Source organism: Delphinapterus leucas, chromosome 7 (genome assembly GCF_059928025.1).
Source record: "Delphinapterus leucas isolate spDelLeu-1000000601 "Yukka" chromosome 7, BTC_Dleu_Yukka2, whole genome shotgun sequence".
Taxonomy (NCBI): Eukaryota; Metazoa; Chordata; class Mammalia; order Artiodactyla; family Monodontidae; genus Delphinapterus; species Delphinapterus leucas.
In genome coordinates this window covers 88,767,873-88,781,382 of record NC_143135.1, presented here as the reverse complement: position 1 = coordinate 88,781,382, position 13,510 = coordinate 88,767,873, and the positions used below count along the sequence as shown (strand labels likewise).

The following is a 13,510-nucleotide window of genomic DNA, read 5'->3' as shown; positions in this document are numbered from 1 at the left end:
GGCACCTGCTGAATGAACAAATGATTCATTCTTTATGGGATCTATGTTGTATCATTTTTAAAGATTTTTGGGCACCAATAGAGAGCTGATGGTACATTTTTTGCTGACTTGAGATTTCCATTTTATTTATTATTCACTAAGAGGCATAATATAGAAGTAAAGAAGCCAGGGTTCCCTTTCCTGCTGCTCAGTGGCAGAACCCTTTCCTGGAGTCTGAGGACAGACCTTTTCTGCTGCCAAGACAGAGCATAAGGCTAAGTCTGAACATGTTTCTAGAAACTACAAGTGCAGAGTCAGACCCACCTGCCTATAAAGGAATTAAGCAGCTGCCCTAAAAAAATACCAAGCAAAACAGGTTCCTGCTCTGCAGAAAGGCAGATTCAGGATGAACAAAGTGAGCTGGAGCAACAAGGGGGAGGATCCCACCTGGAGTCTGTGCTGCAGGTACTGGGCTTCCAGGCTGTGCCGCTGGGAGAGCTGAGGGTGCGCGCTGCCGGGGAGCGCAGACACGCTCTTCTGCTGAGGAGGAGCTTCCCCCTGAGGAGCAAGGGGTGGAAACACTTTCAATTTCCCACATGGAAGAAAGTTTCAAATCTCAGTTTAAGCACCTTGGCAAATGTCCAAGGGGAACTCCAACTCTGTTAAGACATGACCCTCAATGCTTTTACAGTAACTAGTAGGCTGAGGGTTAATCACTTTGCAGAAAGTGTATACATGCATTACCTGTAGTAAACGATTACCTCGTCAGTACTGGAGCAAAGGGCCCTGATGTCAACAGAAGGTTATTACCCTTCATGTGGGCATCAAATGCTATAATATCCCTGATGTACTGAAAATGGGCTCAAATAAAATGTATTAAATAAACAGCAATAGTTTTTGTATTTTTAGCATAAATAATTCACTTATAATATTTAGTGAAGTGATATCACATCAAAAATAGTGGCAACAAGCTTCTCATTTGTACTATTATTTGTAATTTCTGTGTGTGTGCGCATGAAGGGAGGGGAGTTCAAGGGAGACTCTTAAGGGGTGTAATTCATATAAAATCTGCCCTATGAACCGAGCATTGCTTGGCAGCGTCCAAGCCTCCATGTGGTACTGATCACCTGGGCCAGCGTGGAAGGGTCTAACCCAACCTGTCGGGCAGATGGCAGCAACAAGGAAGGCCTTCAGGCTGTGGTCTTTCCAAAAGAACCCTGTTTGCTCCAGGACTGGAGTAAATCCTCTAAATGAAATGACACACCGTCAGGACGAACTGATGCCTTATTCTCACCTAGCCACTGTGGGCAGGGCCCAGAGCACGTACCTGAGGGCAACTGCTGCCCATGTCTTGGAGATGAGGAGCAGGCGATGCCAGGTTAGGGTCTGCCTCTGACCCTAGTTGCTCATAGAGCAACTGCACTTTGTTCAACTCTAGGATTCCTTTGGTTCTAGCCAAATTCTGAAGATGCTGTCTAAATGCTACAATTCCTGAAAGAAAGAACAACGACCAAACAGTTTAAATAAAACACAAGGCCTTTCAGTGACCAGAGGCATGAAACCAACATGGCAACAAACCCCACCCGGTCCTACAACACAAGAGCTGTAGGAGCCAGCAGAGAAGGCAGGCAGTCACCTTGGGTGAGGGAAGTGTCTGACGCCCGGCGGCCCTCTCTGAAGCTCACTGGAGACCTGTTGTGGGCCTCTCGTTTCTGGGAGCTCAGAGCCTGCATGGTGGGGTTGGCAGGTCTCAGGCTCACGAAGGGAGACGTCATGCGGGGTGAGGGCTGATTGGCTAACATGATGTCCTTAAGGGAAGGGTTGTCCTCAAGAAAGTGCAGGTCCCTCTGAACAGACCCCATATCATACTCAGAGTCCACACTGTCAAGGGAGGGGTTGTCACTCATGGAGAAAATTTTCCCTTCAAGAGAAAAGACAAAAACAAAACACAACACCAACATGACCACCAATCAATTGCAGCTTCTTGGAACATGGGATACAAAGCATAACCAGCTTGAGTTTCCACAGCAACAGTGTCCTTAATTTCTAACCAAAACATCTTTTCAGAACTTTTTTACATGTCAATTTAATCAGCTTTGAATTCTGTGGTGAAGACACTCCAGAACCTGTACCCATAAGATCTTGGCCACTCCAAAAGAGCCAGAGTCCTCGATGAGTCACATCGCACTCGGATGAATCCTGGGCGTCAGGGGAGGCCACTCAGAGACGTTTCATTTTAATCTCTGAGAGCTGCTGAGCAGGCCTAATCTTAACTCCTGCTGCATGTGGTCCACAAAGAAACAAGACACAGACAACATTCCAGGGGCTGGTTGGTATCATTCCTGTTTCTTGGAGAAGACTCAAGATGCCGGGAAGACCCAGGCCGGCACTTACTGGAAAGCGTACCTGAACCAGGCATCACGGCCAGCTGATTGGTCACTTCCGACAGAGTGTGCCGCCTCTGCCCGCCGCGTGTGGACTGGAAGGCGCCCAGGGCCCGCCCGGGGTCTTCCTCGGCCTCTCCTTCTGTCTCCAGCCCTTCATCAATGGAGGTCTCCATCACGTCGCTGGGCAGTGACTGGCACCCCTTCCTCGCCAGGACAGGAGGCACAGGGTCCAGGAGACAGCCATTTACCTAAATGTCAGTGTGACAGGGATGTGAGAGGAGCTATCAGGCACTGCTCTGCTGAGACACTTGAAGAATCCACAAAGGCAAACATGTCAAGACCTCTGGCCAATTACAAATTCAGTAAAACATTAAAAATGTACATATTGGTTACTAATGACAACCATGTAGATTAGAAGTTAAGGCAAGTCAACCAACGGCAGCACTTAAGAGACAGAAGCCCATTATGACCCAAACTGGCACTGCCTCCCAGGTTTCTCTGAGTCATCATGATTACAATGAACACTTTTTTTTAGTGGTTTCCAGATGAATAGGGTCTATTAGCTTGAGGCCTACCAATTATTATTATTATTTTTAAATAACGGAAATGAAGAGGGGGAAGATGAGATTTAGTAAAAAGAAAACAAAACCAACTGCACGGCTCATAGCTAAGAAAAGAGTAGTCACCAGCATTCTTCTAATGTTCAACCACGAAACATACTGGAAGGCTCTACACATACTTCTATGTGCATAATTTAAGTACCTGCACATTGGATTTAGTCTTTAGTTGGCTCTATGTGCCTAAGGAATGGAAGAAAGAATTCTTTAAAGACAGACATACCACAAAAAGGAGTGAAAACAAAATTCAAATGGCAAACAGCCAAAGCCTTCCATTATAGAATAACAAATGACTCACAGGCCCCAAATTCCAGCAGAGGTTAAGGAGCGGCAGCGCTCTGAATTCTCTCCGCTCCAGCAACACACACAGTTTCTGCGCTTCCTATCCCACGGGATGAGCTCAGCACAGCTCCTGAGTGAGAGCGTCGTCGCCTTCCTCTGCAGTTGCCAAGCAAACCACCTTGGGGGGGCAGACACAGCCCACAAAGGGGAGCTGTGGTTGCGAGTTCTTCTGGCTGGTAAAAGCCCCAACGAGGAGGCAATTATTTACCTCATTACCTTAACTATCCCCCCACGGAAATCAATCCAGTTTTCTCCTATGAATAGCTGCTCAGGAACAGCCAGGCATAAGACTGAGCTCCCAGCAGTACTTTCACCTGGAATACACCAGGTAGCGCTATTGTTTCCTTTGGAAGCAGGAGAGGCTCATGTATGTGAGAGGTGACGTGGGACATCGCTATGCCAGACACAGGAAACTTTCCTCTTATGGCAACCAATCTGAAGGCGCTGCGAGGCCCTTTATTTGGAGAGGGAGACTTGGGTGACTCAGATCGTTGTTTGCTTGGGGGAGGGGATGGTTATTCCATAAAATCTGTTCTGGGGCTGTAGCCATTACTTGGATAAGGCAGCTAATGCACTACAGGGTTTTAAAGTGACAAGTGGCCACTTAAAAGGAAGGGTAGAAAATGCTTTCTTCCTAGACTAAGACCAATCTTCTCCATGGCACCAGAAAACAAAAACTCTGAAATCTGGCCAGGAACAATTATGCTCCCCTTCAACCATCCCCAGATAAGTGTTCCCTTTTTAACTAAACTTGAAAGTTTTCTTGTAGGAAAGAATGATGGCTTGGGGACTTAACATTCATAACTGCGCTACGTTCCTTGACCGTCCACTAGTATAATTTTCTAAGACTAGCCAAGGATGATTTGGAAATGAATAAAAAACAACAGAGAAAAGACTGTTATCAAGTAAATATCTACTGAGCATCTTTACATTTTATAGCATATGTCAAAATTTTGTCAGATGTTTCTTGCAAGAAATATTTTGCAAGTACCGCCTTATAACCATGCCTTTCTTTCCTTAGTAGAGAAAGGCCACTTTTTTTCTGAGTACTCAAAACACCTTGCAGTCCCCCCAAATTTACGATTTTTCTTAAATTGTCTGCTTATAAATTTATTTCCTCATCTAGACTACAAGAAGAATTTCTATCGTTCATTTACCAATGTTTGCTGAATTCAGTTTCACCCTGGGACAGGTAGATGACAATGATCTGGTTTTTCAGATGATGCCTGGTGATGACTGAATCAGAAAATGCTGTGGTGACCCTTTCATAGTTAAGAGGTATGAACAGAAAGCTGCCCTAGAGCGCATTCAGTTTACAGGTGTGAACACTTTCATCTCTAAGATCAGTTCCTGAAACAGGTGATAATCATGCCACCTTTGCCTGCCAGTTTACCCAGGGGCTTGATATAACAAATTAAACTCTAGGATTTTGTGACTGTAACATGGGCTGATCTATCTTAGTGACCTAAGCTGCTAGAAATGAGATCTTTTGCTCTAGGAAACAATCCAGGCTAACTGTAAACTCTTAAGACTGCAAAGTACAATATGGGTGGGTAAAACGTACATTTTCCAACACAGTGTTTTTGCCTTTCCTTAAAGTTCAGTAGATCACTTCCCTTCTGATAAGAGATGTCAGATGCAGTAGATAGCATACATGTAGGAGTCAGCCTCTCAGAAACTCCACCACTAATTGATAATACCCCTGAGCTTACCACATACACAAGATTCTAGCACAGGAGACTGCTAAACTGTTATGGACTGAATGTCTGTATCTCCCCTTAGATTCATATATTGAAGCCCTAACATCAGTGTGGCTATATTGGAGATGGAGCCTCTAAAGAGCTGACTAACACGGTAGACTAATGTATAGTACTAGCCAGTGAGCCTGGAGGCTGGGAATGTGCCTTATTTAATTTGTATCCTAAGTGCCTGGCAAGTTTGGCATATATTGAAGAGGCTCAAACCTCAGCTCCATCACTTATTAGGCAAGTTGCTTAACTTCTATAAAGCTCTTTTTTTTTTTCTTCACTTGTAAAATGGGAGTAAAGTTGTTTGGGAGGATTAACTAAAACACTGTGTATATTAACATTATTTCTGGACCAAAGAGAATGCTATTTTATAACAAAAAATTTTTAAAGCATGAGAATAAAACAACAACATTTTCTTTTAAAGCAGTTTTACCATCTTGAGGCAAATTAAACAAACAACCAGGTGAGGAAGAAAAGCACTAGATAACCCAGTTCCAGAAATTTATCCTAGGGAAATAATAAAAGGTATAGTCAAAAATTTAGACACAGGGATATTCACCTGAAGCATATGTAAGGAAACAAAAAATATTCAAGTACCTGATGTCCAAAAATAGAAGCGTATTTAAATAAGGGTGCATCTAATACAATATATTAGGCAGTTGTTAAATATAACTCATGCTTTCAAAGAAGATTTCATGGTATGGGAAAAATGCTCATGATGTTATATTACATAAAAGCAAGGTACAAAATTACATATAATAGAATAAAATTTTGTTTTAACAAGTCTACCTACGTACTGAGTCACCCTATACTCATCCACCCACCCACCCATCTACCCATCCATCTATATAACCTACTCTAAGGAAACGTGTCAAAATGGGCTTACCTTTGGGTAGGGGGACTATGGATAAATTAATTTTTTCCTTTATCCCTCTTTGAATTTTCCATGTGTGATTCTGACTGGTTTAATGCCTTTTAATTAGAAATTTAAAAATCCAAAGTCAGAAGTAAAAGTGCAATTTCTCCCCTTTACAAAGTCTTAGAGGTTAACACGATTAAGAGTTTTTGATGAATATCCTTCTTAGATCTTTTGTCATGTGTACTACCTTTATAATTTAAAAAAGGTATTAAAAACGTCAATAGACATGAACAGCTCTACTACACTTGCACTTTCATAGTTTAGTTTCACAGTTCCCTTCCACTATCCGGACATGGAGACGGTAACTTGGAAAATCCTTTTCTCATAGAACTTTAATAAAATGTTAAAACTGACTGAAGTGTCCGTATGTGTGTGTATGTATAAAGTCCATTATTCCCAAAGAAACTCTCAAAAGTGAGAGACTGACCCTACAGGGCTTGCATCTGCTCCTGTATGGGCTCTGTACCACCTGGGGGCTCGGTTACTGCTCAGAGTTAGGTGACTGTCTCAGAAAGGTGCTATTTTGGGAGCAACCCCAAACCCATGTTTCAATGCAGACTTCCCGAGGGATTTTACTGATAAGTTTAAGTTGAAGACTTCTGGGAGAGAAGGAGAAGCGAAACCTCCGAGGCACACAACATCTGCCACCAATCGCGAGCAGAAATGACTGAGCAACACATGAAGTTACGTGGCATCCTTTAGACGACAACAAATAGGTGTTAGAGGAAATGCATATGAAGCAAGACCAACAACAAAGGGCTAGTATGTCTGTCTGACAGTATTGTGTGTGTGCGTTTATTTATGGGCCCCAGAGAAAGAGGTGCTAGGGAGGGAAGAGGCACAAAGAGTACTGCTGACATAAATGAAATGGTACGCAAATAAGACCAGCGGATGTCTACAGCCCGGCTGAGTGCCAAGGTGGCCCTGCCAGTGTGGGTGGCCAGTTCCAGCATGGCATTGCTCTTCCTACAAATGCAAATATGCCATCTAGCTTCTGTCTATATCTTTCACAAAATCATTCATTTCCTGTCTGTTTCCTAGTTACGGTAACAATCACAAGCTTTAAAAATAGCTTGCCCTATATAATACGGCAGACAGTGCCCAATCTGTGTTTTGGGCCTGAGGCCCTCATAGCCAAGCTTTAAGCAGACTGCATTTTAATTTTTTCAAGGGGATTAGATTTTAAAAATAAATGAGTGATGTTGCCTCAATTTATGTCTAAATTTCTGGGTGAGAATGTAATAGCAGTTTATGAGGATTTGAACATGCTAGGCAACCATAGGCAGAGGAACAGACTGTCCACAGAAAGTGGCCTCGTCCTCAGGGACAGGGACGCTAACTCCTCAGGGTCAGGAACCCGGCTTAACACCTGCTTATGGCAGCCCAGCATCAAGGTGCCTTGACTACGCTCTAGTCATTACTCATTACTTAACTTCTGAATCAGCTCTACCTCCAGAGCTCCCTATTTCTGAAAATGCTATTCACCTTCCTGATCATCAAGGCTCAAAATACTGTTATCGGTCTGGACTTCTTTTCTCTGGACCCTAACAGTCTATCAGTTTTATCTGTGCAATCTCATTTATACCATCCCCTCCTCTCCAGTTTCACGGGCACCATCCTAGCTCAAGCCCTTGTCACCTTCCCTGACACACACTCTAACCTTCTACTGTGCTTGTCACCAGTCTCTCTCCTATCCAACGCAGGCTACGGACCCTTCCAGGTTCATTTCTGAAGCACAATATGGATCATGGTGTTTCCTTATCAAAAAATCTCCGATTGTTTCCTACTACCTTGGAGAAGGTCCATTTGGAAAAAACTCTTTTTTTTTACAATTTAATTTTATTTATTTGGGCGCGTCAGGTCTTAGTTGTGGCAGGTGGGCTCCTTAGTTGCAGCTCATCGGCTCCTTGGTTGTGGCACATGGATTCCTTAGTCATGGCCCGAGGGCTCCTTAGTTGTGGTTCACCGGCTCCTTAGTTGCGGCATGTGAACTCTTAGCTGCGGCATGCATGTGGGATCTAGTTTCCTGACCAGGGATTGAACCCAGGCCCCCTGCATTGGAGGTGGGGAGTCCCAACCACTGTGCCACCAGGGCAGTCCCAAAAACTCTCTCTTTATTAAAAAAAAATATTTATTTATTTATTTGGCTGCACCGGGTCTTAGTTGTGGCATGTGGGATCTAGTTCTGTGACCAGGGATTGAACCTGGGCCCCCTCCATTGAGAGCGTGGAGTCTTAACCGCTGGACCACCAGGGAAGTCCCAGAAAAAACTCTCTTGATAATACTGAAACACGTTCCCGTGTTGAGAGCCCCAACCTAGAGAAAGAGTCTATCCCTTGGCTTGCCATTCAAAGCAAGGCTATTTGTCTTTATTTTGTACAACTTCCCTTCACATGCCCTCTCCCTCAGCCACACTGAGCTCCTGCTCTGACTTAGAGGGACCCAGGCTTTCCTGACGTTTGCTGTTGCTCAGGCCTTTCCCTCCACCGAGATATCACACCCTGGTTTCCATCCACCCTGATTCTGCCCTCCTCTCAATTCCCAGCTCTGACAGTTAAACCAAAGACATTCCTGATCAAATGAACTAAAAGCAACTCCCCCGTCTCCTTCTAGTCTTGCAGCACTTTGATTTTTTTATCTCTTTAAGGGACCAATTATGTTTTATCAATTTATTCAGTACCTGGCACATTACCTTTAGTTAAGCTTCATGTCTCTTCTGCTAGACTACAAACTTTGAGGCAGAACTAATATCTGAGTCATCTTTTTATTACCTATCGAGCCTAAAAAGACAGGAAACCAATATTTGCTGAGTATCTACAATTTGCCCAAAACCTCACACACATTCTTTCAATTAATCCTCACAACAGTCTCATAAAGTTGGTATCCTTGTTTTACACAAGAGAAATGGAGGTTCAAAGAAGTTAGTCACTTTATCCAAGTTCACACAGCTAGTGAAGAACAGGGTCTATTTTAAACATACTCTAAGACCTGCTCATTAATATGATCCTCTGTATATCACTGGATGCTAAGTATATAAAACACAAATTAGAAGTTAAATAAATATTCATTAAATGAGGGAAGCTGTCATGTTCCATATACTAAAAGCCAACTTTATGCAGCACACCAGAATAAACTTATCTCCTTTAAGTATGTTCAAACTGGGCACAAAAAGATGTTTAACTGACCAAAAAAGATGGCTCATCATTTTGTAGCTGCAGCACAGGCAGCAGAAGAGAGGCCATAATAACATAGGCAAAGCCCAATTTAGCACAATAGTTATACTTTTGTTTTCAGAATTACAATTGGTTTAAAAAAAAAAATCCAAAACCTATGAGGGATCTAGAACTTGAGAGAAGGAATTGGTTAAGGAAAGAGAATGAAGAAGGATTCTGAAAAGTACACAAGATCTGACATGTTACATAACCGTCGTAATGACAAGATGGAGAGAGAGCGAGGTTAGGCCTGGATACTTTTCTCAGGTCTTCTGCACAAAAACAACTCCTCCCAAGTGACTTGAGGAAATGACAAAGTTCAGCTAAGCCGAAGTACAACATTTGTGTGGACAGAGTTGAAATCTCCAGCCAACCAACAAGCTTGGAGTCTCTCAAACACATCTGTACCTTTGGAGTGTCGACACACTCTTCCTCCATGAATGCTGCTTCCGCCTGACAGCCGGATGCTGGAAATGTGAAGGCGTCCACATTGGATGCCTGTGGGAGGAGGGCAGATCGCATCACTCGCACGTTTGGTGAATGCACCGTCACTGGGAGTCCCACAGTTTGTGTCTGTAAATATGGCAAGAACGGAAAGTTTGGGAACATTAATACTTTCTATATAAATATACAAAATTCTTGAAATAAAACAATTCTTCCTGATGTAATTAAAGGGTAAATAGTGATTTGTTGGAAACTCCAGAAAAGATGTGATGAAGTATGTACATGGTACAGGTATCGATCTGAAGCAGTCTAGCAATCAATTATTCTGAGATAGGTTGTACAGAATTTCGTTCCTGTTCCATGATGAGGTGCATAACTTTCACAGATGACAGGAAAGCTAGCCTTTGTAAGGAATCTAAGACGCTCTTTTTCAATTCAATGAACATCTATCGGCTATATCCTTAAATATATTACCTTGGAAAGATACAAAGAAGAATAGAGAAGTCCCAGTCTCTAAGAGTAGGAGATCAAAACTGAACCAGAGATAAGATACACACACAACTAACTGTAATACAAAGTACACTGCAATAAGGGCTATCTACCTGCATCTCTCTTTTTTTTTTTTTTTTTTTGGTGGGGTACGGGGTGAGATGGTATATATTTCTTGGCAAGGGAGTGAGTGTAGAGGAAGAAGAGAGAAGCAGCAGCTACTCGGAGGGGATAGGAATGTCCTTTGAAAGAGACACACAGACTGAACACACACAGCCTGCTTGCCCAGTGGAAACAGAGATGCTTATTGCTGAGCAAGTTATGTTCCTGAAGTCAACCTACTCTAGAAAGTCCATTCTCCATGTCTCCTCTGTTAAAAATTCTAAGTAAACAAGTATTACAAAGTCTTCCTCATTTAAAAGAGAATTTTCCTTTATGACAATTGGCAAGAATTGATTTTGAAGATGAATCCGCTGGATACTCCTTTCCTCCCCATTTCTTCAAAACTAGCAGAATAATTTATTAGATGCCTTTTGAACATAACAGACATTGCAAAACATCTGAGGGAACAAACATACCAGTTTCTAAAAGGCAGAGGAATGGCCTGTATTTTTTCTGCCATTGTCACTTTAAGGGATATAGGATGGTGAGCTTTAAATTCAAACAAGTGAAAAGGAACAAAATGGTATGATTCTAGCTTTTCCCTTCCCAAGACCTGGTTTTGATTCCGGGCTCCATCACTTACTAATTGTGTGAACTTAATCAGTTACCTAAACTCTTTGCATCTTATTTTCTTCGCCTCTGAAAAATGTCATAATATCTACTTCACAGTGAAGTTAGGACTGTAAAAGGCAACATGTAAAGTCCTTCGCTCAGTAATGTTAATTCCTCCTTTCTCCTTTCTAAAGTCTTAAAATGATGATAATAATTTAATACAGGAATTAGTAAAATGAATACACAGTTTTGTTCTCAGATACTAGCTAATGGTTCCCAGTTAAAATTTCAGGTTGATGGTTTTCAATAATGGGGGAATATGTTATAAATACATTTTATACTTGACTATGACTATATTTAGAATATACTTTATATTCCAACATTAACATCATTAGATATACTGCATGAGATAAAGAACAAAATAGCAATAGCAAAGTGTTGGTATTATATGGATGGTAAAAAGTGACAGAAAATACACTGTATATTATTCTGAGCATGATAAAGAAATAGCTTTTCTTATATCATCATTCCTCAGGCCTATATCCTCGTCACTTTTGAGACGAAACATTTTTTTTTCCTTTCAAGCATTAGTCATTTAAATTAATTTTTTAGCCACAATGTAAAATTTAAACTTCCGAATAAAGCATATTTGATACATTCCTCTTACCCTTATCATTGGCTTTTCAATCAAAGGATAAAGCTGAACTTTGATTTCTGTTTCCCAAATTTATTAGACTGCTCCTTATCAGGGCAAAGCACTACCTGTAGACACTGCCCTGGAAATGAGATACCAACATGATAACTATGATATGTTCTTCTCACTCCTTGCCTCTTGTTAGCTGTGACTTTTTAAATGGCAGGATTGTGCTGGGCCAGACCAAGCATAACACATTTTCCTTTCACATCCAACCTGGACTACAACAACTTACTGTGAACTTGGTAAGGACAGAGAAATAACACATTTTATTATGACAGCCGCTTCACAGGAAATACGATGACAGATTCAGGGGTCGGCTTTTTAGGATTCTTGCAATCACTGACGGGATTAAGGAAGTCTTTTTGGCACAAGTTAGAGTATAAATATTCAAATAGCATGCCCAGCACTAAAGATCTGATTAAAGAATATGTTACTATAATAAATAGATGGTTGATTAATATCCCAAGCAAGCAGATATTACCAGTTTCTCCAAGAGTGGCCATAAACACAATAGGCACATGGAAAGATGCTCAACATTGCTAATTATTAGAGAAATACAAATCAAAACTAAACTGAGATATCACCACATACCGGTCAGAATGGCCATCATTAAAAAGTCTACAAATAACAAATTCTGGAGAGCGTGTGGAGAAAAGGGAACCCTCTTACACTGGTTGGAATGTAAGTTGGTGCAGCCACTATGGAAAACAGTATGGAGGTTCCTCAGAAAGCTAAAAGTAGAATTACCATATGATCCAGCAATCCCACTTCTGGGTATATATTCAGACAAAACTATAATTCAAAAAGATACATGCACCCCTATGTTCATAGCAGCACTATGTACAATCGCCAGACACAGAAACAACCTAAATGTAAATTGACAGAGGAATGGATAAAGAAGATGTGGTACTCAAAATGTTCACTGCAGCTCTATTTATAATAGCCCGGAGATGGAAACAACCTAAGTGTCCATCATCGGATGAATGGATAAAGAAGATGTGGCACATATATACAATGGAATATTACTCAGCCATAAAAAGAAACGAAATTGAGCTATTTGTAATGCGGTGGGTGGACCTAGAGTCTGTCATACAGAGTGAAGTAAGTCAGAAAGAGAAAGACAAATACCGTATGCTAACACATATATATGGAATTTAAGAAAAAAAAATGTCATGAAGAACCTAGGGGTAAAACAGGAATAAAGACACAGACCTACTAGAGAATGGACTTGAGGATATGGGGAGGGGGAAGGGTAAGCTGTGACAAAGTGAGAGAGTGGCATGGACATATATACACTACCAAACATAAAATAGCTAGCTAGTGGGAAGCAGCTGCATAGCACAGGGAGATCAGCTTGGTGCTTTGTGACCACCTAGAGAGGTGGGATAGGGAGGGTGGGAGGGAGGGAGACGCAAGAGGGAAGAGATATGGGAACATATGTATACGTATAACTGATACACTTTGTTATAAAGCAGAAACTAACACACCATTGTAAAGCAATTATACTCCAATAAAGATGTAAAAAAAAAAAAAAAGATGTGGTACAATGGAATACTACTCAGCCATAAAAAAGAACGAAATAATGCCATTTGCAGCAACATGGATGCAACTAGAGATTATCATACCAAATGAAGAAAGTCAGAAAGAGAAAGACAAATACCATATGATATCACTTATATGTAGAATCTAAAACATGGCACAAATGAACCTATCTACAAAACAGAAAGGGACTCACAGGCATAGAGCACAGACTTGTGGTTACCAAAGTGGAGGGGAGGTAGGGGAGGGATGGACTGGGAGTCTGGGGATAGTAGATGCGAACTATTACATATAGAATGGATAAAGAGCAAGGGAACTATATTCAGTATCTTGGGATAAATCATAATGAAAAAGAATACAAAAAAGAGTGTATATATGTGTATAACTGAGTCACTTTTCTGTACAGCAGAAATTAACACAACA

General features: G+C 41.5%; 1 protein-coding gene across 7 annotated transcripts in view; it reads right to left on the bottom strand.

Annotated features, from left to right (window-relative positions):
• The window catches only part of SIK2 (salt inducible kinase 2), a 129,022-nt gene that overhangs the window by 4,734 nt on the left and 110,778 nt on the right, over positions 1 to 13,510 (bottom strand). For 6 of the 7 annotated variants that reach the window (XR_016393927.1, XM_089915527.1, XM_089915526.1 and 3 more), the window contains 5 exons: positions 9,613 to 9,777; positions 2,374 to 2,614; positions 1,616 to 1,900; positions 1,307 to 1,470; positions 427 to 537 (listed from right to left, as the gene is read on the bottom strand). Coding sequence is in view for 6 of the 7 variants with exons in the window: in XM_089915527.1 (XP_089771653.1) it covers positions 427 to 537; positions 1,307 to 1,470; positions 1,616 to 1,900; positions 2,374 to 2,614; positions 9,613 to 9,777 (966 nt within the window). In the remaining variant the exon portion in view is untranslated. The remainder of the gene's footprint in view (positions 1 to 426; positions 538 to 1,306; positions 1,471 to 1,615; positions 1,901 to 2,373; positions 2,615 to 9,612; positions 9,778 to 13,510) is intronic. The other variant, XM_022561599.3, reaches the window with a different exon arrangement.